This window comes from Pinus tabuliformis, chromosome 6 (assembly GCF_031772625.1).
Source record: "Pinus tabuliformis cultivar Carrire ecotype Pingquan chromosome 6, CPIR1, whole genome shotgun sequence".
NCBI classification, from domain to species: domain Eukaryota; kingdom Viridiplantae; phylum Streptophyta; class Pinopsida; order Pinales; family Pinaceae; genus Pinus; species Pinus tabuliformis.
Genome location: NC_142292.1, coordinates 419,043,027 through 419,069,801, shown reverse-complemented (window position 1 = coordinate 419,069,801; position 26,775 = coordinate 419,043,027). Strand labels below are relative to the sequence as shown.

The 26,775-nt window shown below is 39.8% G+C and overlaps 1 protein-coding gene across 1 annotated transcript; it reads left to right on the top strand.

Annotated features, from left to right (window-relative positions):
- The first annotated feature begins 13,015 nt into the window (after positions 1-13,015).
- Positions 13,016-15,480, top strand: LOC149259088 (uncharacterized). Its single transcript, XM_089374840.1, has 5 exons — positions 13,016-13,163; positions 13,264-13,362; positions 14,074-14,282; positions 14,513-14,631; positions 15,303-15,480. The coding sequence occupies exons 1-4, from the start codon at positions 13,131-13,133 to the stop codon at positions 14,526-14,528; spliced, it is 357 nt and encodes a 118-aa protein (XP_089230966.1). The 5' UTR covers positions 13,016-13,130; the 3' UTR covers positions 14,529-14,631; positions 15,303-15,480.
- The last annotated feature ends 11,295 nt before the right edge of the window (positions 15,481-26,775 follow it).

Sequence of the window (26,775 nt, the reverse complement as noted above, 5' to 3'; positions counted from 1 at the left end):
AAATTTGGGATAAACCTTCTCAAAAAGTTGATTTTTCCTAAGAATCCTTGCAGCTCCTTGACATTCCTTGGGTGAGGCATTTGTAGGATAGCTTGTATCCTATCTGGATCAATTCTTATGCCATTTTTCGAAATGATATGCCCTAGAAGTTTCCCTTCTTCCAAGCCAAATAATGACTTCTTGGGGTTTAAGGAAATACCATATTTCCTGCATGTTATGAAGATTTGTCTCAAATGTTTCAAGTGTTCTTGGTCAGATTTTGAAAAGGGTGTTAGATCATCTAAGTAAATGACCAAGAAGTCATGAATCTCTTTTGCAAAAGCAATGTCCATTGCTCTCTGAAATGTTGCCCCTGCGTTTTTCAATCCAAAGGGCATTTTCACATACTTGAAAGTGCCCCATGGGGTAGTAAATGCAGTCTTGTCTTGATCATCAGGGTGTACCAGGATTTGATTGAAACCTGAGAAACCATCCAACAATGATATTCTTGAGGCTCCTACTACCCTTTGAAGAATGTGATCCATTTTGGGTAAGGGGTAGTTGTCTTTGAGTGACACTTGGTTCAAATTCCTTAAGTCTACACAAAGTCTAATCTCACCAGTTTTCTTTCTAGTAGGGACCAAATTTGAAATCCACTCAGAAAACCTGATTGGTGCTATGATACCAGCTTTGAACATTTTTTGTAATTCCTTTTCAATGGAAGGAAGGAGCACAGGATTGATTCTTCTCAACTTCTGTTTGAATGGTTTTTGATTAGGCTTGAGGGGAATGGTGTGCTGGATAACAGAGGTATCATAAGACTTCAAGTCCTCATAACCCCAAGCAAAGACATCTTGGAACTCTTTAAAGAGATCAATATATTTGGGTTTTTGATCAGGGGGCAAAGCAGCAGATAGCTTTATTATTTTAGGCTTGTCAGCGGTACCAATGTTACATTCTTCAATTGTTGCATCTAATGGCTGCATCTTTGGTTTCCTGGGGACATCATTTGAGTCAAAAATGTCCTCTAGTGGGGTAAGGCCCGCTGGAAGAAGATTGTCTTTGAGTTGTATGATTTCATCTTCAGCGTTGCTCAGCTCTTCACAGTCAATTTGGTGAATTTGCTGAATGTTTTCTTTGTTGAAAATGGTTGGACTGAGTAATTGTTTGGCGGTTCTAGGTGACATTGGGTGGGCAGACTGTTGAAACTGTAATTGTGATTGACTTGCTCCATCAAATATTTGTGATTGACTTGCTGTCTCAAGGTCAATATTTAATCCTGTAAACTCTTGTTGCAAGGTTAAAAAGTTGTTTATTTGCATGTCATTCTCAAATACTTGCCACTCTTTGACATTGTTTGGAATAGAAGGCCTATATTTGACCTCTGCCGTGAAACAATTGTTGGGTTGTAGTGGGAATTTGAAGGTGCTGGCAAATGTTGCCAAGCTGTGTGCATGGAGATTGTGGCCCCTTGGAATCTTTGCGATAACAAACTCGGAGAAAGTCTCTAGTATTTCAATTACAGCAGACCTATAGGACCTCAATCTTTTGTCATTGGTAACAAAATTTCCTTTCACTTGTTGAATTATTAGATCAGAGTCTCCCATGATGGAGAGTTTAGGAGCTTGTAGTGATTTTGCTAGCTTTAGACCCAATAGCAGCGCTTCATATTCTGCTATGTTGTTAGTGCATCTATACTTTAATCTGTAAGCCCTGCCTTCTGCATAGCCTTTCTCTTTGTTGTGTATCCATACTCCAGCTCCTGCCCCTAACTTGTTAAGTGAGCCATCAAACTCTAGGACCCACAGAGTATCTTGCTGAATAGGAGATTTAACATTCTTTTCATGGGATGGCAATGTGAGCATGAGTTGAGGTTTCTTATCCCATTTGTCTCCTAGGATAATTTCATCATTTGTTTGACAATCTTTGAGAACTAGAGGAGGGTTAATGGGTATTGTTGGGCTAATTGAAATTTGGCAGGTGCTACTTGTTTGATCAATGTTTTGTTCTTGTATGAGTGTTTTGGTCTTAATGTTATTGTTTGAGAAGCTTGCACTGTCATTGAAGAGGATGAAGGAGTCTATGTCCGAATGGACAACATATATTGGAAAATTTTGAGGCTTTTCTTCACTGCTGACCATATACTTCATGAGTGTTTCCCTATAAAGTCTTTTTGGTTGCCCAAAGACAGAGATGGTTGCATATGACATATCTAATTGCAGGGAGCCTTGGAGCTTGGCTCCCCATGATCTTGATAAGAGCATCCCGTATTTGGGTGGGATATCAGCAACTACCACATCCATTAGTATGGTTTTGTTGGGAAATTGAACCAGGGACACACATAAATATTTTATTAGGCCCAAACATTTGACTTGACTAGAATCAAAGGAAAACAGGTCTTTGTATGGTCTTGTTATATCCAAGTTTAATCTTTCCATGACAGCTTTTGGCATAAGGTTGTGAGAGGCACCTGAGTCAAACATTGCATTATGCAGTATTTTATCATGAACATGCAGGCTGAGATAAAAAGGTAAAACCCCTGTGACTACTGTTTTCCCATCTACCTCTGGGCCAAACAGTAATTCTGGAGTGTCATCTAGCACATTTACATCATCTTTGCTATTGGTGAACTGTAGGGATTTCTTTATCTGTCGCTTGTATACGTCATGCTTGGCTAGCTCTGAAAGGGGAATTGCTATTTTTAACTTGCCAATCTCTGCTCCTAGGTCAAAGGGTTTGTCAACTTGGATTTTAGAGTCACGGATAGCAGTCCTTTCTCTGTTCATTAAATCTTCTTGTTGGATTTCATCTTGATTTTGGAACCTGCCCCTCATACCCATGTCTTGAGGGGTAATGTTCGGATTTGGGTGGGAGGATGAGGTTGCCGTGGGCTGTTGTAGTGGGGACAGTAATTCAGTGACTTCCTCAACCACTACTTCTTTTGTAGGCAAGTCTGTTTTGTCATCCGGTTCAGTGACTAAGGTTTCTTTAGATTGCTGTTTCTCCTTTACCTTTTCAGGCTGATTTACATTTACAGTCCTACTCCTTAGTTTGTATTGTTTATGGACTTCATAGACAGCAGTATCATACCCTTGTTTAAAGTCAAAAGATTCTCCCGATTGTGTTTGGAATGCTTTGCTTTCATCCTCCTCATGGTCTTCTTGTGTTAAGAAAACCTGGCTTTTACCATCCAGACCTATTAAGTTGATTTCAAGATCTTCATTGAGCTGACTAGCCGAGGAAATTTCTGCATAATTTTCTTGAAAAGGGGGTCTGATATCTTGGTCTGCACTTGTTTTTCCTATGTTTGGGTTCTGCGTTCTCCTAAAATTTGGGTTTCTAGGAGGATTGCTTTGTGGTGCCTCCCATGATGACTTTCTTTCAACTGATTCCACTCTTTCACCCAGTCTCTTCATGCTGTTTAGTATTGCATCCAACTTTTGATCAAGGCCTGAGGGCTCTTCTCTCAAACCAGCCTTCTTTTCCAGCTTTGCCCTGTTTCTCTTGGCAATCAGGTTGGCTTCTACAGTGACTGCAACTCTTTGAGCTTCTGCAAGGGTTGGAGGATCTCTTTCTTTCAGCTGATAGGCCATATCAGAGTCAAAACCGTCAGGAAAGTTATACAGGGCCAAATCAGGAGGGGGCCTTAAGTTCTGGGGGATAGCATTATATACATTGTTAAACCTAGCACAATATTCCAAGACTGTTTCTTGGGGACCTCTTTTGATAGTGTTATATTCACCGAGTATGTGTAGAGGATCTTTCTTCTTCTCCCATCTGTTGGTAAACTCTTGGTACAGGAACTCAGGGGTTGCAATGGAATTTGCATTCAGGGATCTAAACCAAGTTCTGACATCCCCGGTTAAGCTTTGAACAAAAATTCTCATCCTGACACTGTCATCATCTATTTCAAAGGTCTCAAAGTGATCTTGCATCTTCTTAGCATGCTGGACAGCTGTCAAAGGGCCATTGGAGTCAAAAAATGAGATTTTGGTTTGGTAGTCTTGAGGTAGAGCCGGTGCTTTGGCTGGTATCTGCAGAGGTGCATATCTGTTAGCCATGTTTATGGGGTTTATAGGGTTAATAGGAACAAATGGGACAGCTGGGAACACAAGTGTAACAGGGGTAACAAGCGGGAAACTGGTTGAAAGAATGTGTGCAGATGGTGAAGATAGGAGAGGAGGGCTTTGAGGTGTTGATGATGAACTAGGGGAATTAGGTGTGGAACGGAAAAGGACTTTACAAGGAGTTGGAATGAGGATAGGTTGGTCTGAACCTATATCTGAATCAGCAGGCTTCTCCTGCTTTTGCTGTCTCCTTATGTTCTTTGGAATGATATTTGGATTATCAACAATGATGGGTTGATCAGGGTCAGGGTTTGCCCTAGTGTGCCTTGGGTTTCTTTTGGGAGCCAGCTTCTAAGTATCCTTTTAGAACTTTATACAGAAGGTTTTGTATGTACAAGGACTAGGTAAGAATTCTGGAATGACTATATATTTTCCAAAGCTAGGATGAAGATTCCCTAGTTAGCTCTTCCCTAAAGCTGTCCCTGTGTTTACAGAAACAGTCCTAAGGCCTCTTGGCTAGTTTCAGGCTTGATGGTAGCTTTTGAAAATAGCTAGTAATTGAAAAAATCTTAATTCCCCAGTGGAGTCGCCAATTATGTTAACACACAGGTTGTTCCCTATGACTCCCAAGGGAATACGGCCGGGGTAACCACTAACCAATCTTTGGATCACTGTTTCTAGCCAAACTGTGATCAGAGAGGGCTCTCTCTTTATGATTTGTAACTGTTTATGATAGGGTTTTAGGCTAGCTATTATGCACAGGTTTTGTTTATGTTTTGGTTGAAGAATATCCTTCAGATCTCTTGTGATGTGATTTTCAGAGAGTCAAGTATCATTGGGCAATGGAGTCTGTGGCTGTAGGTGTCTAGAAAACTTTGAGATGAACTGGTGAAACTTACAGGGCCATTTGGATGTTTCATAGAACAAATTTTGATTAATAACAGGAAACAGGTAAGACAAACAATGAAAGCATTCAAGAATTTTCACTCGTTGTTAACTGTTTCCACCAAACTGGTTATGAGAAAAGACAGATGTCACAGGGGCAAACTTGAATCCCTGGGAATGTCTATCACAGTGAAAGATATAGATTCAAAGTGCAGCAACTAAGAATTACTCTTCTGTTACTATATCTGAGGAAAACATAGATAATAGCTCAGTTTGAGTTCAGGGTAATCATGGATTAAGTCCTGAACTATTCTTCTACTTTGCTATTAAGTGTAAAATATCTGAACGATAAAAGAGAACAAAAGACTTGAAAACATGTAATACAGAGATTTGAGAAGACTTATTGTTTTATGAAACAACTGGAATCCTGCAACATTCACCATTCACCACAACGCACCAAATACACCACGCTTTGGAAATTCCATTCTCCTTTCTATTATTTCTCTCTGGGAATTTTTACAACGAGCGAGAGCTTCTTCCAAGGAAAATTACAACAACCCATTCCTCTATCATGCGCCGGGGTTTATATAGAAATAAGCATACAAAATATCTCAGGCATTGAGTCATCTGAGAGGGAGAAAATATCTTCGGTAGTGTTCAGAAAGTACGCAGGGAGTTATTGCAACATTAAATGTGGAGTAGATGCCCATTATGTCTGTCAGATGACTGTTTTTGACTTTAAGGAGTCACTGAGTCGGTTACATTTACTATGTACCGATCTGTAGGTACGCATTTACTTTTGCCTGCGCAATGAATTTCTCGGCTTTGCCAGCTGCGTTAGTCTTTTGCCTGCTTTGTTGGCTGCTCCATCTGCTGAGTTGGCTCAACTTTGACTTTATGATGCCTGCTGGTTTTGCTGACTGTTCTTTCCATCAGAATTTATAGAAAAAACAGAAATTAATGGATGGCTTAATGTTTACAAAATTCTCTGGATGGCATCTGTCCACCATTCTTGTGTAGGGAGCTGATGCTTGAGGATGGCCTGCATTGTTTCTTCAGCTTCTGTATATTTGAAAAAATTGGGGGCTACATCAAATAGATGATTCATTTCATTCATTATAAAAAGTAGATGTTCTATCTTACCATAGAAAATCTGTCCTGTGATAGGCCCTGTATCTTCTGAGGTGCTGGCTTTCTCATTTACCTGTGATGAGGCAAAAACATTCACTCTCTTGGCATATTCTTCATGGGTGAATAATCTGCCTCCATTGTTCAGCAAGCTAGGGAGTCCTTTGCTTTCCAATACCCGAAACTTCTCAAAGAATCTGTTTACCTCAGTTTGCATATCCTGGGTTCTTCTGTCTAAGGTCTGCATCAGACTCCTAAGAGTAGTAACCCTCTTGATCATTTGGTAGTATCAGTTCTGTTTGCTATTCCCATGGTTGTCAACTGAGAACTGGTCTTATGATTGAGCACATTGATCAATTTTGTTGCAATTTCAGGCATGTTTCCCAACAAGGCCCTTGCTGTTCTGATTTCCCTCTGTGCTTTAGGAATGAGCTCCAGTTGCTCATGGATTGTCTCAATGTATGACCACTGGTTATTGATGGACTTACCAATATTGGACCATATCATTGCTCTGATTTCGGCTATGATTTTATCTAGCTGTAGCTCTTTCTCAAGCTCCTTGATTTTGTCTTTAAGAGCTTTGATTTCTTGGGCCTTCTCTCCTACTTCTCTTTTTGTTTTGTCATGCCTTTCATTCACCTTGGCCAGCTGCTCCTTAGTTTCATTTAGCTGCATCATTTGTGCTTCTAAAGCTTGTATTTCGCTTTTTAGCTTTTGCATGTCTAAGCTCTGATCTGTGCTGGTGGGTGCTGCTGAAATAGATGTGACTGGTTGTTCAACGTGCTGAGGTGGAGGTGCAGTAGTAGGAGCAGTCTCCTCAAGATTAATGACCTGTGGAGGGGGCTGAGATGTTTGCCCCTCTTGTGCTTGTGTTGATGATCCTTTCAGAGGTGCTTGTGAGGCCTCATATTGCCCCAATTTTTCTTGTGCTTGCAAAAGTTCTTTGTAAACAGAAATTAATAGAGCAGTGGAATCCTGCTCATACCTTTGTTTTGCCACTTCATCGGTCTGTGGATGGATAGTGGCTGGAAGTTTAATCTTCTTCCTTAGTGCAGCCATATCAGCATCTCTGATTTTTAAGATCTCTTGTATCCCTTTAATATCATTGGGATTGTGCCCAATCTCTATGATGATTTCTTCCAGGGTTTTGATCCTGTTATCTTTGGCCTGAGAAGAGGCTCTCTCTAGCTCCAGCTGGGAAGCCGTGGCATTCAGACTGCTTGTTAACTTGTAGTTGTCCAAGGTCTTATCGGCCAATGAAGCATACACCATTTCCCCTGTTTGTTTATGCAACTCAATTTTGTCCATGGGGTGTATGTCTTTGGCAAGGACCTCTAAATTGGTCCTGAGATAATCAGCAGAAGACTGTGGCTTGAGTGCTGTAGGCATAAAATGACTCAAGGTCAGTTTGCCCTCTCCTACATCGAAAGCAGACATGAGTCTCTGCTGATTGGAAGGAGCCATGTTAAGTAGGTGATTGTATAATTGAACTTTGATTGGGTCACTCCTTCTCTTGATGTCTATGAACTGCTGCTTTATGCTCACTCTTTCTTCTTTCTGCTGGCTGGAGGAGGTGACTTCCCCTCCCATTGTCCTGTCTGGTTCCTGCTGGGAGGAACTTGCTGAAATATCTTGACTTGGTGGGCCCATGCCTGATGCTTCTCGGATGGCTATATCCTCTTCTGGAAAATCGTTGAGTCTTTGCCTTTTCTCTCCTTGATTGATAGAGGATGTCAAGGGAGTTTCTCTTTCCCTTTTCCTCAAGATAAATGTGTCCTCCTTTTGAGGGGTTTGTAGGACCGAGGCATCGAATGTAGAGTCTTGCCTTGTAGGCATGACTTGTTCAGTGGTCTGAGGAGTATCCACTGTTTCCTTTTGCTGGGCAGGTGGCTCCTGCCCTTGTTTTTCTTGCTGCTGTTCCTCTTGTTCTTCTATGTCTTCCTGCTGCTGTTCCTGCTGTTGCTCTTGCTCTGTCTCCATTTCCTTTTCCTTTCCTTTTTCTGAGACTTTTCCAGCAACCTTTGTAGTTTGCTGTGGAGTAGTTGAAGAGGAGGCTGCTGCTCCAATTTGTGTGCTTGGCAGTGAGGGGACCTGTGCATAAAACTCAAGGTCAGCCATCTTCTTTTGATTGTTCAGAGCTCTTTGATCAAGCTCTTTTTGAGTTATATCTTCTTCTAGAGTTCCCCTTTTCCACTTGTTCTGATTGGCATATTTTTCAATTTTGGGGAGGCTATGATGACCATAAGCAGACAGTTTATATTTGAGTCTCCTCATTGTGATGAAGTTGTTGGGGTCATAGGGTTTCCATGTAAAACTGTGCTTCAAACCAAAACCCCCCAGTATTCTATCTGCCTCCTTCCACCCTTCATCCCTTTCATTGTAGACTAAATGGCCAAGTTGGCTCTTGATTTTCAGTTGTGCTTTCTTGCCTCTGCCTGAGAAGTGGAACATATCCACATAGCCAAACTGCCTGAAGTATTCTAAGGCAAATAGCCTCATGGGCACAAATTTGGGTAGTCTAAATGGGGGTAACTCACACCCATATATTCTGATAACGGTGTGGTGTTGGTAAAGATACCAGTCCCCAATACTGTATACTTTTGACAAATGTAGGCACCTTTTCATGTCCTCTGTCAGTCTAGGAGGAGGTGAACCAATCAGTAGAGTCAAGGCTGGATGGATGAAGAGATCAATAAACTCACAGTAGGTATATGGAGAGTAGCATGATACATGGAAAACGGATGTCCAATATACTACTGATCTCAGATTGCCCTGTGCATCTAGTCTCTTTATTGGGAAAGAAAATTTATCATGCTGGAAGTATATGAGCAGATGATATAGGTAGGAGGTGTACCTAAACACTCTTTCTCTTGGCAAATTCATCAACTGTTCATGCATTTTGTCTGATATGTATGTTGCATAATCATAGTGGATTGGTTTCCTTCCTGGGGAGAACATAAGCATCATTTGTATAACTGTTTCATCAATATGTTCTATTGAATCATATCCCAGGATGGGACTGATCATGTCAACCAGGTCTTGGCCCAATTGATTGAGGTAAACACAGTTGATGGGAGGAATCTGCAAAGTGTCAGCTTTGATGAAGAGCTGGTTGACCTTAGTGATTTGGGCCTCTGTGGTTCTGGCTCCCTGTACTATTAAATCAGCTAGTGACAGAGGGACCAACTTATGCTCTGTTTGGAATTGCAACATCTCCCTGATGGCTTCAGGGGTAATGAGGAACAGGATTGAACCTTCAGCATCTAGCACTGCTCTCTGGGATGCATCATAGTGTTCAGCAACTATGTGCACAAGCTCAGGGAATTGATTAACCTGAGGAAGTTTGAATATTGGGAGGAATGACTCCCAAATTCCCAATATGTCTGTCCCCCTCTCATGTTGGATCTTTATCTCGTTTAATATTTGCAGATGGAACCTGCTTCTGCTCATCATTTCCTCTGTAATCTTGTAGTCCAGGTCTGCCAATGCTCTGGTGTCAAATGTTCTGTTAGGGACATTCAGGGGAGCCACATTGAGGGCTATGGGAGCTACAGGGGGTTCCATGATTTTCCTTTGCAAATTTTACTCTTACTCAGGGGCTGTGTTACTATGCAGAGTAACAACAGCACAGTTTCTTTGTAGAGGGATGGAAATGCAAGTGGGAGGTAAATGCCGGGTGTGCAGCAGTTGAAATGCTGTTTTTGTAATTAAGAGCGAAGCTTAGCCCTGTTTCGGCACCTTTCAATGTTAAAAATTGGTTTCAAATGCGCCTGCCACGATTGCGCAGACAGGGCCTGGTTTCTTAGCAAAATGCCACTGGGAAAGGCTCGGCCGGTGTTTTTCGAAGTGATAATTGGAACTTTGAGGCTTTGCTGAGGAATTCAGTGGTGAATTTTTGATTTTCAGCTTTCATTAAGCTCTCTAAGGCGTTAAACAGATAATTGCAGGCGCACAGAGGATGAATGATGAGGAATACCTGGTGAAACAATGCGCAAAGGTCGTGACCGCAGGTAAACTGGTGCGCTGGAGGCCTTCTGGTCAATTTAGCAAGCTGGTAGACAATTTGGACGTTGTTTGCATGCAGAACAGATTAACGATGAATACGCGAAATGAGCAAAAAACATGAAATTTTGGGTAAAATAGACCTTTTTATGCTTTTGGCGCGAATATGTGCTGACGTCAACATGACGTCATAGGGTGGGGTCAAGGTCGGATGACGTCATGCTGACGTCATCGGGTGACGTGGCGCTGTATGGTTGGTACACGGTGGCGGTGACATGGCAGGACAGGTGGACCAATGGCGGGGACAGAGAGGTCGACGGGGCAGCGTAGCGGGGTGACGGGGCGGTGACGCATTGCTGACGCGGGTAGGCGGGATGAGGGAATCCGGAAACCAGCAGTGGTTTCATATCGCACCGCCTTCTGTACGGGGCGGTATCGGACAGTAGTACCTCCGACGTAAGGTAGTGAGGGCACGTAGCAGAGGCATGACGTCCTCCAAATACGGACGTCGGGAGATATCTATCGGTCATCGGATGGGCTCCGACGTCACCATGATCGTTAGATCTACGGACTTTGATCGGACGGCGGACGCGAGGCAGATGTGACGGGAGGTTAGTACGGCTATTGTTCAGACGTCGGAAGGATTCCAACGCGATCAGGGCCGTCGGATCTGTAGGCCCTTGATCTAATGGTGGTCGGGGAGATGACATATGCGGAGTATACGGATGAGGGCGGAAACAAATAAACCTGTTTTGTGCGCTTTTCCAATGTATTTTGATAAAAAGAGTTATATGCGCCAACCTTGGCTAACGGGCGGAAAGTGGGTTTTATGCTGCTTTGGCCCTTTGAAGCGGGTAAGGTGGGGTTTAGGGCCCATTTTAAAGGTTTTATGTGCAAAAAAAAAAAAAAGGGGGTAGAGGTAGAGGAAGTGGCTTATGAGGAGAAGGGGTATTTGGCATAGGTTTATCAACATGACCTGATGTCATTTGATCCCTGACTTGTAACTTTATTGGCTATAATGCCAAGGGGGTGGGTATTTATAAGAGTTGGGGATTTATACACCTTGGTGTTAGTAATATTAGGGGAATGGGAAAAATAGGGGAGCTATATAGTAAAATTAGAGGTTAATATGAATGAAGGGGCAAATGAAAGGGATTTTACTGAGTTTATCTGAAATTGACTTGGTTTTGAGAGTAGATCAAAATGAAAAGATCTTAGACAAGAAATGTGGATTCTGAATGAACTAGAACCACCATAAAACCATGATCTCTCTTCATAAATCTCAGCTGAAAGGAAGGGAATGTTAGTGATGAAATGAAGGGGGAGAGGGAGGTTAGTCATGCTCCTGCTGTAGTCTTTTACTTTGCTGCCCATCATCACCATTCTTGCAATGATAGGACTCACTTTCTGCGACCCCAACTACTTACCCAGCTGCTTGCCTAGCATTTTTTTTTGTTTCTCCTTGGAGGGTGCACTTGGACTTGCAAACCCTTACTTGCCTTTTCTTTTCTTTGGCTTTTTCTTTATTCTTTTCTCTATCTATTTCTACCCTTATCTCTTCCAAGGTCCCAGATTAAACTGTTGGGAACCTTTGCTTCTCTACCTAAACTATTTGTCTGCCAAGATTAGACTGTTTGGACAGACTTCTTTCTCTATTCTAAAACTCAAAATTGAACACATGGCATGATCCAGATTAGACTGTTGAATCATCCACAAAATTGAAATAAGGTCCTCAATACTTGAAACACTTTACCCAGCTCTTGCTTTCTAGGAAATATGGGATCTTTGGGATACCAGAGCAGAGCATATTTGGTTTTTCTCTTGCCAATCATGAAATATGAAACCTATTGGTATAGGTATCCAACACGGAGCAATGTCCACATTATTAATTATTATGAAATTGTTACTATATTCTTTACTGCATAGTGAACCAACTCACAAACTGCAATCCTTCCTTTGGTGTGAGCCACGGTCCCTTTTGCAACAACAGGTAAGCATCGACTCTTAAACGCTCTTGTCCAATTTGGTCCTTCTATTGCATTGTTCATTAATTTTAACCCATCTCCCTTGTTTGCTGTAGGTAAGGGTTACCACGCTCAAATTCTGGGTACATTGAGGGCTATGTCCTCGTTTCTGTCTAACACATAACTTATTTTCCTAGGTTCTTTTCTTGCTCTGCTCCATCACCAGAATAGTCTGAACGAAATCTTAAGTTATATGGTCATGGCTACTTTCCACCAGCGTTTTCTTAGTTTTTGTTTAAGTAATATAGTTTTGTCGGATGGTATCTATGCATCCCACCGGTTGTAGTCTTACGAACCATTCAATGGTCTGAGGATTTTCTTTTCTTTTTTGTTTAAATTACACAGGACTGTAATTTTGTTTTGTTTTGTTAATTTCTCTTTTTTTTTTTTTCTTTTTTTCTTAGTTTTTTTCTTTCTTTTTTTTTTAATTTATACGGGTTCGGCATAATATTACGACTCCAGTTTGTATCTAAACGTAGACCCACAGCGATTTAATTAACTAAATGCAATTTTGTTTTCTATGGTTCGCTTATTTAAATATTTTGGTGGTTATCTGATAGCGTTGTTTCCCTCTCTCAATATTTTGTTATGCTGTAATTTAGTTCGGATTATTTCCACATTACTCTCCAGGGTTGTATTCATGTTTAGATATGTAGAATCCATATTAGAACTGTCACCATGGCTGACCTCACGGTTGGCTGGGGGACTTAATCTGGTGTGTTGTTTTTCAGATGAAAAATTGCATACTATTCTATCAGTTTGATTGTTTCTCGTTGGGAAATGATTATGTAATTTTCTTCATGCATAGATATTATGTTATGTGGTATCTATATGTATATGCATTGAACCAGATATTTTCCATTTTATAATGTTTGGCTGGAACGCAACTGCCTAAGATTACGTGTAGGCTTGCTTCTCAATCCTTTTTTGTTTAATGTTGTGTTTGTATTTCTATAATATTTATCAGTGAACTATGCAATTAGTACGAATATATTACGTGTATGATCTTATCTTTACTTTGCTAACAGTTCCATTCTGATTTTTTATGCAGCTCCCAACACAGTTCTATACCGCACTGGTAAATACAATTTGATTGTATACACTCTTTTGATTTCTATATGTATTGTCATATTCTTGTTTTATTTATCAAGATTCCTTGTTTATTTTAATCTGTGCAGGTATATACAATTACCACAGCGGTCCTAGTTTGGCAAACTTTATATTATGGCCACATCCGCACGTGGCGGAAGACAAGGAAAGCGAAATCCTCTCCCGAGGTATGATGGTTGATATGAATTTGACATAACAGTAATCTTCTTGCATATCCTATCAGAGTTATCTTTCCATTGCAATCTGATATAATTTTTAATGGATATAGAACCGTATAAAGTAACTTTAATGGATATATATAATATTTCTTTTTCGTGAAATCTGAGTACTTTCCATATTTTGTGGATAGTCATCTACTTTATCTAATGAAGGGGTTTCTTTGAAATGAAAGTAGGGAAATCTGAGTGCTTTCTATATTTTGTGGATAGCCATCTACTTTATCTAATTAAGGGGTTTGTTTGAAATGAAAGTTCGGAAATATGAGTGCTTTCCATATTTTGTGGATGACTATCTACTAATCTAATTAAGGGGTCTATTTTAAGGAAATCAAAGAGAGCCTAATTCATCATCAACAACCATATTAGTAACATTTTTTTAAAAGGATTTATTTTAAGGAAATCAAAGAGAGTCTAATTCATCATCAACAACCATATCATTTTTTGTTATAATCTATTTCTTTAGACTATTAGACCAAACTCTTGAACTTACTTTAACTCATATATAATAATGTAAAGTTAATGAGAATCAAATTCATCATCAACAAAAATATCAAAAACAAACCTTGAACTTACTTTAGCTCATATATAATAATGTAAAGTTATATTATTGTTGCTACTTTAATGGATATACAACAATGTAAATTTGTCTTATTGTTCCAGAAAAAGCAGCTCTCTAGAAGCAAGGATCGGTCAAACCACACAGAGCCCGTGAACGTACCAGAGAATAAAGACTATTTTGAGGAGCTAGGCAAGAAAAATGACGCAGATAATTTCAAGAAATTATCTAATGGGACTCCTGCATCTAGTTTACCTATTCCCACTTTTTCACCGGCTCATGACAGATCGGTTGGAAGAAACCTATACTACATGTAAATGCCAGAATCGCCTCCCTGGTCTTTGGACTCCTTTTTTTTATCAAATCCCCTCGAATTTTATAATGGTTCCACAACTTGAAAAAGTCATTTTATAGGTTCTGAGATTCTAGCTTGAAGCGATGATACGAGCAATATAGCTTTAAGGCGGAGCTATAATAATAGTAAATATTTTCGGCAGCTTTACGGTGGAATGGTAATAACAGTAAATATTTTATTGTGTGCAGCTTTAAGGTGGAGTGATAATACCTGCAACGTTAAGGAAATCATTTTTATGTACAGCAATACTTCGAGGTACTGCTGAGGGACAATGCTCGACTTATCTTCCGATCATCTAAATTTCCAGGTAGCTGTTGCATTTTCTTTATTTTCATAGTTTACTTGGCAAAAACATGCTTTTTTTCCCTCAGATTTGAACAATTTCTGCGATTTTAGCTTGGACAGATGATAAGAGCTGCAGCTTTAAATGGGAGTGATAATAATAGCAAATATTTTATCCTGATTTAAGTTGGAGTGATAATACTAGGCAAAAAAATAAAATTGATTAATCTGGTTGTTTTTTTTTGAAATACAAAAACCTTCACGTGCATGGATTACATTTTGCAACAAGATGCATTCGATGAATTAAAATTGATTAATCTGGTTGTTTCTTTTTGAAATACAAAAACCTTCACGTGCATGAATTACATTTTGCAACAAGATGCATTCGATGAATTATTGTTTTCTGTCTATTACACAATGTGGTTGATATAGTTCGAGAGAAAACAAAATGTCAGAGAAAATATTGTTCCAATTGTATTTAAATTTTGCATGCCATATATGCTTGTTAAAAAGGGAAATGGTACAGATTAAATATTGTTCCAATAGTTGTTGTATTTTACACGATATATAAATTTGTTCAGCTTTATCCGAAAAAAAGGTTAACTAAAAATTGAAATAGTTCGATTTAACACAATATATAGATTTGTTAAGCTTTAACTCATAATGAAGACCTTTATTAATGTCTTGTGCGAACAGGTGGGCAGACGGGCACACGCAGTGGTTGTGTGTTTTGCATGTTGCTGGATGTCTAGGTGTCTCGCAATGGCGGGCTGAATGCTTCAGTTCATAGAGAGAGCCCTGTTGTGGAAACAATTTCACCTCTTGACTAGGTAGATGCAGTTACGCTTCTCGTTGGATTTATTGACTGGACTAATGAAGTTCCAGTCTAAGAAGCAGCCGAGCCGAAGACTAGCAATGTATGGTGAACTTGGTTAGTCATGTGTTTTATGCTTCTTTTGAACTTGGTCAATTGACTTGCTTATTATTTCAATCCAAGTTAATATACAAGCTATTTTCGGCAGGTATGCCGTGTGCAACGCGAACTTGTTAGATTCAGAGATGGACATAGAGAAACTTTAAAATGGTAAGGTGGTTATTAATGTTTCTCTATTCAATATGGGAATATGGGTTGTGTATTTCTTTTCTAGCATTTTTTGGTGATTATATTTGCATGACTAAATTTACAAATGTTTATGGTTTTGTCTGGTTTCTTGTCTATATGGGAATATGGGTTGTGTATTTCTTTTCTAGCATTTTTTGGTGATTATATTTGCATGACTAAATTTACAAATGTTTATGGTTTTGTCTGGTTTCTTGTCTATGTTGCATTATAGTCATCTCCTATATATATATATCTGTTTGTTCACTATTTAGTTGTTAAATCCTCATTTTAGCTGCTGCTACTACGAATGTGTCCAGGGTTGATTAGTAGTTTATAAATCTTGATATTTTTGGAAATATCACAAGCAACCATGTTATTTTGAGTTTTAAAATTTATGTTGGATTTTGTGAGTAAGATTTTGGTCCTCAACCAATTTCAACATGGTCTTCATATGTAAATCATGGTCTTCAAGAAACATCATAGGTAAATCTATTATCTTTTTGGAATATTAATAAAAATCATGGTATAGATATTACAAAAAAATGGAGTGGAATAAGAAACTAATTTAGAAGTATAATTAAAATTGTTGGATGTGAATACATTTATGTAATAAATGGCATGATTATTGAGCTAGAAATTTCATTTATGCTCCAATCAAAGAAATTTACCAAGATATTTTTTAGTGATTCAAATATTCTACCAGTGAAAAGCATTCTAAGTAATTGTTTTTCTTTGAAAAATCATACATGTAAATATGTAAGTGAATAATCAATAAACAATATATAATTTACTATTAACACTTGTAAATTGTTTTGTGAATATTATCACTTTAGTAATATGTATGTGAAAATTAGGCCAATTTTTAACAAATTGACAATATTTCCCCCTCAAAAAAAATCAATTAGCAAAATTTAACTCGCAAAAAAACACTATAATTAACTTATTAAAGAGATACATGATCAAAATTGATTATTTTCAACCATCAATCTAATTATAAATAAGGATGAATAGGAGGAAAAAGGTCAGTTACCTTTTTTTTCTTATGTCAAGTTGTATGTGATCCTCCAGGCTTGACCTGTGGATTTAGGAGTCGCGACCCAGGAGCTTCTAAGTCATCAAAGTCACCCAGGGATGGCACCCGGCCTGGGCCACACCAACCCTTAGTTGACTGTATCTTTTAGCATGTCTTCTCCCCCTAGCACAAGGCACAACCACCCGCCGTGAGGTGCAATCCTAGGTCGCCTTGCTAACGAGGCCCATCCTCAACCGGTTGTGTTAGTGGGACTTGAAAATTACCTTATTATCAACCCTTGATGATATTTTTCTTGTAATTTATTTAGAAAAATGAGTAACATGCTCACATAGTTGATGGTGGGTTTCTATCTTGTTTATCAGGTTGTTCTCACTATAAAGCCTTTGGTGTTGTGGATGCTTTGTGATGCATTATGTGGGTATGTTTAAAATAAGCCTATGAGATAAGTACCTTTATGGTGGTTTAATTTTTATTCAATTATTTGAGTTATATGGGATTGAATGCTTAAGACATTTTGATGTGGTTGTGTTGGATAATTATTAATCCTCTGCTACATGTCAACTAATTATGAAATCACTCAATTGGGAAAGGTATAGTTTGTCATTTCTATGTAAGTTAGACTATTTTAGACACAAAATTTAGGGGCATACAACAAGCTTAAAATGTTCTTGCAATCAATAGAGATATCACTATGGAATGCTAGGTGAGGTTCTTAGGGAAATCCTAATAGCGAGTCTAAAGCATTTCAAACAAAATATGGCTCCAAAAAAGAAAGTAAAGAAACCCTAAACTTCATAGGACGAGGATGTCAAAGAGAATTTGTTAGAGTTCTCACTATCAATTTGAAAATTAATAACAAACGGAACATCAATTGGGGCAAAGGATGAATAATCAATGGAGTTAAAATTTGAAAATATAGAAGATGAACACAAAGCCCCAAGGGACTCATAAAAATAAGTGAGAAACAATATGAAGAATTGAAAAAAGAAAATGAGAAAAAGAGTTTGTGGTATTTTGCATGACCTCTATCAAGACATCTACCATGCGGAGTGAAAGAAAAACTCACATCAAGAGAAATGTCAAACTAATATCTAAATGCTAGTGTTACACAATAACTTGTCACTGTCCTCATCTCAGCCCCTTTGCTGTGTCATACATCAAATACACATGTCCATATCTTTCCACTCATGTAAGAAGATTAAGAAAATGCCCTCTGATGCTGAAAGTTGACCCTTATTCCCTAAGTTTCTGCCTTGTCACGAGTAAGCCATTAATATATGTGACAATCCCTTGTCATTAACAGTCTCATCGTGACATTATTGCAGGTGTACACATGTTTCCCCCAACGGTCGGATTTTAGGGCTCAGCACAAGGCTTTTAGCTATTTACAACGACGATTCATCTGAACGCATTGCCTCCTTGCGATGTCGTCACTGATCCTTAGTTCATGACTTGCAATGACCCAGATTTGGCGAATTTGTTCAAACAGTCTGCCTTTTGGGTGTTTCTAGAGCTGGTTGTTGGGTCAGTTTGGGTCGCTTTTCCTCCTCTGGGATGGTAGTTCCACCTCTTATGCAACCTCCCTTGAGGATAAGCTCCCTCTCCCTCCTTTCGTGGAGACTCCTTCTCCTATAAAATCACTCACTATTGCTATGATCTGCTAGTTCTTTAGTTGGGCAGTGCTAGTTAGTTCTTTTGAGTTTTCTTTGAAACTAAGTAGATAGCTTTGTTGTGAGTGTGACAATTGTGGGATTGCTAATAGTTTGATAAGAGGTTGTGGAGTGCCTTAACCTTGTATTAAAGCTCGTGAGTGAGAGAGAGATAATTTGTATTTGGGAGATCCATTCTTGAGAGTGAATGTTTGAAGAAACATACTGGTTGGACCCTCCAAGAAGGTTTGTGATGTCAAGATTTGGTTGTAAGCTTTGCTTTTGATTCATTTTAATGCAATCAATGATGATTTCCTATATCTTGTGTACAATTTAATTGATAGGTTATGATTTCTTGACTTTATAAGCAAATATATCATTGTTGTTCTCGGTTACGTGCTCTGTTGTTTTCTTGCGGTGCTTCAGGTTGATTGCTCATTGAGGAGAAAGAAACAGAAGCTGGAGTAGTGCAATGAAAACTTCATCAACCACCGGTTTGAGGTAGGCCTCCAACGATAACTATCTAAGGGAATCGATTGTTGTTTTGTCTTTGTTGTAACTAGACCCACTCTAGGACTAGAGGGGTTGCCTCTGTCCGCAGAGGGAACAGTTTCCTTTATCACAAGTTGGTGACTCCACTGGGGAGTCCTTTGTATGTTCTCTTCTTTTTTACCCTTGATTTGTTTTTTGTTTTAGTGTCTCTTGAATTTTGGGGTTAAACCATTAGTTTTTTGGGTTACCTAGGTTTATCTAAGAATTTCCCTTACTGTTTGGAAGGATAACCTGGTGTTTGTTTGGGAGATTTCACTTGTTTTTCCTTTTTCTCAAACTTGTCACCGTAAAAAGCTTGACAGTCATGATGACATCGCCCTGTCTTCTTTTTGTAAACTTGTGTGTAGCTAATACCCTGTCATACAGTCGTGACTTTCCCTGCAATCGGCCCGTCACGAAATACAGTTGTACTCCTACGATGATGTCGCTCTGTTGTTGCTTGAACCCTTGCGATGATTGGCTTACTGTCACAAGTTGCTGATTATAGACCCATGATGATTCCTGTGCAAGTTGTTTTTTACAACTTTGCCTCCTGAATTCACCATTCTTGTTTATCCCCTGTTGTTTTTCTCTTTCCCATCAGCGTGTTTTGATTGCTTTTGGTTAAGGTACTATCTCTTTGGTTTCATTGAGTGAGTCTTGTGTTTTTAGACCGTGTGACCTAGCTCTCTAGAGGTTTTGTCGAGAAATCGTTTACTTGGGTTACTTGTCTATCCAAGGTTCATCCACAATCATCTTATTGATTTTCTTGAGACTTTTTCGTTGCTTGTTTTCTTGCTAGTTTATTTTTAGTGTCGATTATGGAACCAATTTTTGATATTGATTCGATTTCTTCACTACCAAGCATAGATCACAATTGTTTGGATCGATCAGTTCACACTTGCTTGTTTGTATCTTTAAATTCAAAAAAAAAAAAAGGGATTGAATTCATTTGATATACGAAAGTGAAAGTATATATGCATTTCAAATTTTCATGTTTGGGAAATTGAAAAGCGAACTCTAAATATTTCATTAGTAGTATAAATGCATCATGAGATTAGTGTATTGATGCATTGTGTTTCTTAGTGTTTGCATTCTCTTGTGTTTGCTTGGGAATGAACTTTCTACCCTCCTTTAAGTAGGTGTTCATCGAAATGAAAGATGCTTTACTCATTCTAGTTGCATCCTAGGGTTTTTGATATACATACGCTAGGGCTTGAAATCTGAAACCTAATTCAAGATTAACTCTAAAATTAACTAAATGAACTTAACAATGCATTGGAACTTAACGCACATTATTTAGAGGTCTAGGCTAGAGATGTGCTCTGGTGTCATTAAACCTAGTCACTATTGCTTTCGCTTAAGGTTGGGTGATTCCTCCTTCTGTGACTCAATAGCTGCCTAGTATGGACTTGTGCTCCCAGTACCGTTGAGTATATATCGGGAGACCCCACTAGGTTATCATCCTACATCCATAGGAAGCCGTGTTTGCTGCCTTGTGAACTGTAACGCACCAAACACAACATTCGGGAAGATTGACTGTCGTATAGAAAGTCCTTGGTCATTTCTCTTTCATTTGATCACCAAGGTGTATATGCAGTTTTATGGTTTGTGTGGTAAACATTTTTGCCTAGTTCTCTAGAGTAGTCGCTTTCATTCGTTTTCGAATCCTTAAAAGTAAAGGTCCATCTGAGCACTTGTCCTTTCAGGCTGATTAAACCTCGAAATGACAATTAAGAAATATGCATGTGAAAATCCAAAAACATTATAAAAAACAAAACACATAAATAGTGTGGTGTTTGACCAAGTGTTTTACCTCCCTCATCCCACTACTCACCAGGTGGGAGCAGCATGTTAGGATCTCCTCAGAAGTCTATGCCCGCGTAAGGCCAATCCTTGACATTGATCTTCTGACGATCCAGCCACTCACGACACAGTACTCCATATGATATTGGCTAACCACCACCTCCCCGTGGCATCACATGTGCCCATCAGGTGATGCGAGTCTCTCACGGTCCCAACACATATAGGTCCATATCCTGTAGCTGAAGTGATGGTTCCCGCTCCAGCATGAGCAATATCAGAATGGATCCATATCCAAATTGTTTGGTCTCCCCCCGTCGGCACTTAGTCAGTTGCCTCTTCATGCTAAGAGACACTGCGTCGGCCCAGTTGTACATGGTCGGAGTGAGGCAGTCAAGGGCCAACTGCAGTTGGGTCTTCGTTGCCTCATGCTATGCTTGAGAGCCCGTTGCTCTCATAACCATAAATAGTACTGAATGAAGGGTCAAATCCCCCACTGTCGGGATCTGCAATTTCCCACTAGTGGATGATTTGTGCGCCCCTGGGCACACCTGCGCTATCAACATATCAAGAGTCTCGCCGACAGCCCGAACACCCTCCATGATTGGTCTCTCACCATGATGAGACAAACCTGTCAAGAAATATATGTCTGTCGCGTCAAACTCGATATCCTAACCACAGATGATGAACTTGCCCTTTGTCGGGTTCCAGGAACGGATCAGCAGCTTGAGCAAGTCTGGCTGTGCTCGAAGGTGTGGTGTAAGGAAGAATTTCAATAATCCGCAGTCATGCAAGGCTCTTCTGCACTCAAGGTCATTCATTGCCCATTCGTCATCGACATCGTGGGTTCTCTCTTGTGATACAAATGCCATTATTACTCTGCATTAAAGAAAAAATGTAATTAGAATCATTTTTATGGGCTAAAATGTGCGATTTATAAAAAATTCAAACTTTACGATGCCGTCATGACTATTTTTCAAACAGTAGCGATGACTCAAAATCATAGTTCATTTTTTCCTCGATCATCGTGATAGTACACCTGTCTCTAGCGATGACCCCGATAGTGGTGTGCGTTAATATGCTCAGTCATCGCTAACCCGTGAGGGATTTCCACGACGACCAAGGAGTGAATTTGAAACGAAAAACTTGGTGAAATCCACCTATAGAACATGAAATCGAACTTAAAAACAATGAAAATGCAGCGCCAAGGATGGTGTACTTACTTGGCAGGAGGGTCGGGTGGAATGGTGGGTCACCGGCGCTGAAATCAAGCTTTGAAGATCGCATAGGTATGCACTCAAAAATTACCAAGGGTAAAAAACTCAAAGTGACAATGTGAAAATGAATTACCATAAGCCATTTTATAGTCATTTTTCCCAAATTTTAGGGTTTTAAACTATATGGCTTCTGGTTTTGTGTTATATTTTGGGGTTTTGCCTATGGTTTTAGGTTTTTAACCTAATTTTCAAATGTATAGTGCATTTTTGTCGAATGGATCTTATATTGTGGTTTTTTCTGTGCAGAAATAGGGATAGTGGATACGTTTAATGATTAATATATGCTTGGTCCATATTTTCTACAAGTATTCTTTAAGCCCTTTTCTGACTTACAAAAGATGAAAAGATTGCCGAGTTTTCCCTTTTAACTCATTAAACAGAATAGAAGGTGGTCCAATTTCAGTGCTTTTCTGACCATATAAACATGAAAAGATCATTGGACTTTTTTGTTTCGATTTCGATACTGGTTATGAAACAACGTGTCTTCGATCGCTTTTTTACTTTTTTGGATCGGGGCCACTAATTATGAAAAGTATTCCTTGGTCATAATAGGTCAAGCATTCTCTTGGGTATTGTTTTCTACTTTTTTGGGCTCGAGGGACACAAATTTACGAAAAAGGACCCCCCTGGAGTTTTCTTTTCTGTGTCTTTTTCAAATTCTCTAAACATGAAAAAGACTCTGAGTTTTACCTGTGTTAGACTCATTAAACCTTGATGACATTGGACTTGTCACCATGACGAGACTCGGGCTTCTCCTCCCCAGGGCTCGTTAAACTATCACTAGGTTGGATTCGTCCGAAGGTCGAACTTATATCACAAGCATATGTTATCCCCTTCAAGCTTGTTTTTCAAAAATAACTGGGGTACTCGCCAGCAATGGTGGGGGGAAATTTAGAAGTCATCATTGGTTACCTACAGTAGCTAGTCACTGTTGAACATCGACACTTTTTCTTCTCGTCGGGTTGGGATATCTTCACATCATCATTGGCCTTTCGGGGTTTTGGGTTGCCATTTTGCCTCATTCCATCTGATCCATGTTGTCTCTGTCAGACCTCTAATCCCTTGGTACCAAAATGCTGCTGCATTCTGAAGTCGTGTTGCTGATATGTTCAAGAGTATAATCCTTCTGCAGTTCACACCCTTACCTCCTCCTTTGATGCTCTGTTTCACCATCTACCATTTTTTCCTTATCTCGCATCGTTGATGGGGGAAACATTATGGCCCTCCTGTGACGGATCACCTCCTGTCGACACCAGCTCATTATCCAGGATATTGATCTAGAGATCCATTTCGGTACCTTGGAGCTTGCATGCCTCAATGGAAAGTTCCTCGTGCATGACGGCAGACTTTCATCTTTGGTCTTCGATTGGGTGATTCCGTGAGTGTTCGACTTCAGCCCATTCTTCACACTTAGTGGATTGTACTGGCCGTACCTTGAGATCCATTGTCATTATTGGTGGTTTCTCTCGCGCTTGTTAATGGTTTTCATTATTGACCAGTAATCAAGCGACTTTCTATCATGCTCGACTTCAGCACATTTGTTCGCATGCTAGAATTTGTACTAAGATCGGTTAGGGTTTCAAGACCCCGAACTAAGATTACATATGTTCGGGCTACGTGGATTGGTTCATGATTACATACATGACTCTTTGATTGGATGGCTATGACCATACTTGAGTCTTCATGGATGGTTGTGACCATACCTTTATCATTATATATGGTCTTATCAACTGGGTGGCTATGTCCATACCACTGACCAAGTTTCATATGTCTTTTGGATGGCTGCGCCCATGCCTACACTACATGTATTTCACTATTAGAGGTATTAGTTGTACTTGCACCTGCAGGTTCTTCAAGGTGGTGTTCCAGTTCGGTCATGGTTTTGTAAAGCATTTCACCCCTCCCACTATCTCGAGCTTCATGCTTTAGGGGGCATCTGTTACACAGTAATTTGTCATTGTCCTCATCTCAGTCCCTCTGTTGTGTCATACATCAAATACACATGTCCATATCTTCCCACTCATGTAAGAACATTAAGCAAATGCTCTCTGATGCTGAAAGTTGACCCTTATTCCCTAAGTTTCTGCCTCGTCGCAAGTAAGCCATTAATATATGCGGTGATTGCTTGTCATGAATAGTCTCATCACAACACCGTCGCAGGTGTACATGTGTTTCCCACAATAGTCGGATTTTAGGGCTCAGTGCAAGGCTTCTAGCTATTTACAGTGACGATTCATTTGAACGCATTGCCTCCTTGCGATGTTGTCGTTGATCCTTAGTTCATGACTTGCGACGACCCAGATTTGGCAAATTTGTTCAAACATTCGGCCTTCTTGGTGTTTCTAGAGCTAGTTGTTGGGTCAATTTGGGTCACTTTTCCTCCTCTGGGATGGTGGTTCCACCTCTTGTACAACCTCCCTTGAGGATAAGTTCCCTCTCCCTCATTTGGTGGAGACTCCTTCTCCTATAAAATCACTCACCATTGCTATGATCTACTAGTTCTTTAGTTGGGCAGTGCTGGTTAGTTCTTTTGAGTTTGCTTTAAAACTAAGTAGAAAGCTTTGGTGTGAGTGTGACAAGTGTGGGATTGCTAATAGTTTGATAAGAGGTTTTGGAGTGCCTTAACCTTGTATTAGAGCTTGTGAGTGAGAGAGAGAGATATTGTCTATTTGGGAGACCCGTTCTTGAGAGTGAATGCTTGAAGAAACATACTGGTTGGACCCTCTGAGAAGGCTTGCGACGTCAAGATTTGGTTGTAAGCTTTGCTTTTGACTCATTTTAATGCAAGAAATGATGATTTTCTATATCTTGTGTACAATTTACATGATAGCTTATGATTTCTTGACTTTATAAGTAAATAGATCATTGTTGTTCTTGGTTACGTGCTCTGTTGTCTTCTTGTGGTGCTTTAGGTTGATTTCTCATTGAGGAGAAAGAAATGGAAGCTGGAGCAGTGCAACGGAAACTTCATCAACCATCGGTTTGAGGTAGGCCTCCAACGATGACTATTTAAGGGAATCGATTGTTGTTTTGTTTTTGCTGTGACTAGACCCACTCTAGGGCTAGAGGGGATGCCTTTGTCCATAGAGGGAACACTTTCCTTTATCGCAACTAGATACCTTTAATGTCATAGGAATGCCACCTTCTCACCATTAACACTTAGTAGGAGGTGTTAGCCTCCTATTGCAATAGGTTTCATATTTGATGATTGACTGTTTTACATGCCAAATATGTCATCTTTTCATGCTGCAAGGTTCCATATTTCCAAGAAGTTCCATTTTGAAGAATCATACGATTTTTGAAGAGTTTTATAATTAAGGCAAAGCCAAATAGCTTAATCTTGGCTCCCCTAGGTTTAAATTGCTTGTTTTAGAAGATAGAGAATGAATATCTATCCAAACTGTTTAAACTTGGCAGATGAGTAGCTAAGTAGAGAAATGAAGGAGCCCAACTGCTTAATTTGGGCCCTTGGAAGAGATAAGGGTACATTTAGATAGGAAAATAGTTAAAAGAAAAGAAGAAAAGTTGGGTTTGCTTGTTCAAGTGCACCCAAACAAAAAGAAGTGAAAATGTTAGGTAAGTAGACTGGGTAGGTAGTTTTTTGATGGCAGAATGAGGAATTGTTTTCCATTTTATGTTTTCAAGTGTTATATCCATTCATATCACAAGTATGAGGCAATTTTCCCTTGGAGCAGCTCAAGCGAGGCATGTCTAACTTCCCCTTCTTCGTTTCCCTCAAATAATTCACTAACTTCCCCTAAAAGATGTTAAGATCTGCTTAATATCTTTAAAATTCATCATATTCCATAAATATTGCCTAAGTAAAGGTCTACTTTGCTTAAGGATGCTTATATTTCTTCTACAAGTCCTATTTCCCCTTTAAAGCCTAAAGATTTCTATCCTTAGCTCTTTTCTAAACAAAATTCATATTGACTTTTAATTCTATTTATATAACTCCCTGACCTATGTTCCTATCCCTATTGCTACAAAAAAGCTATATAAAATTCCAAAAAATAATACATATTCCCATCCCCTGGCACTATAGCCCTATAACATCAGTTTGGGGAAATGCTAAGTTCATTTGGGGCTTGGCATTAGCCTTTCCGCGTTCAAACCTGGGATTGATTTAGCATTTGGTTAAATTAATAACCACCGACGCCCACTTACAAACCCATAAAACCCATATTACCCAAAGTCTAAACCCCCGCAGCATTGTATAAATATTCGAATATTTGGGTGGGTTCCGTATGTTAACATCCCACCAACTCGTAGTTCTGTCCACTGTCGAATCAGGCCCTCCCCATCCAACGGCCCTTGGCAATTTTGGAGTCGCCCCGACATTTGACAGTTAGCGTCTGATGGCACGGCGATTTTGCCGTCGTACAAACGATGCGTGTCCACCTTTTATTGCATCGGGAGGCCTCTGACACATACCACCCTCATACAGGAGGCGGTCCGATAAAACCACAAACTACCTTCTATCTCTCCTCCCTTGACGACAGCACTATGTCACCGCTCACGTCACCTCCGCATCAACCCACCACTACTACGTGTCGCTGCCACCACATCTGCCTCTGTCCCTACCCCGCCACGATGTCCTGTGCCACGTCGTCAAACTAGTTAGCCGCTCACGTCACCTTGCCGTACTGCCATGTCATCCGCCACCTATCCTCCGCTAACGTCACTGCCACGTCACCTTGCCCTACCCGGGACCCGCCAATGATGTCATGCTCACGTCATCACAGAAAAGGCGCAAAGGGCGCGAATCACGTCA

Bases quoted from the DNA above. Each gene is read 5' to 3' on its own strand.
- LOC149259088 (XM_089374840.1), top strand. From the start codon at position 13,131: ATGCAGCTCCCAACACAGTTCTATACCGCACTG. The intron at 13,164-13,263 runs GTAAATACAATT...TAATCTGTGCAG, and splicing joins CACAGTTCTATACCGCACTG to GTATATACAATTACCACAGC. The intron at 13,363-14,073 runs GTATGATGGTTG...TTATTGTTCCAG, and splicing joins AAGCGAAATCCTCTCCCGAG to AAAAAGCAGCTCTCTAGAAG.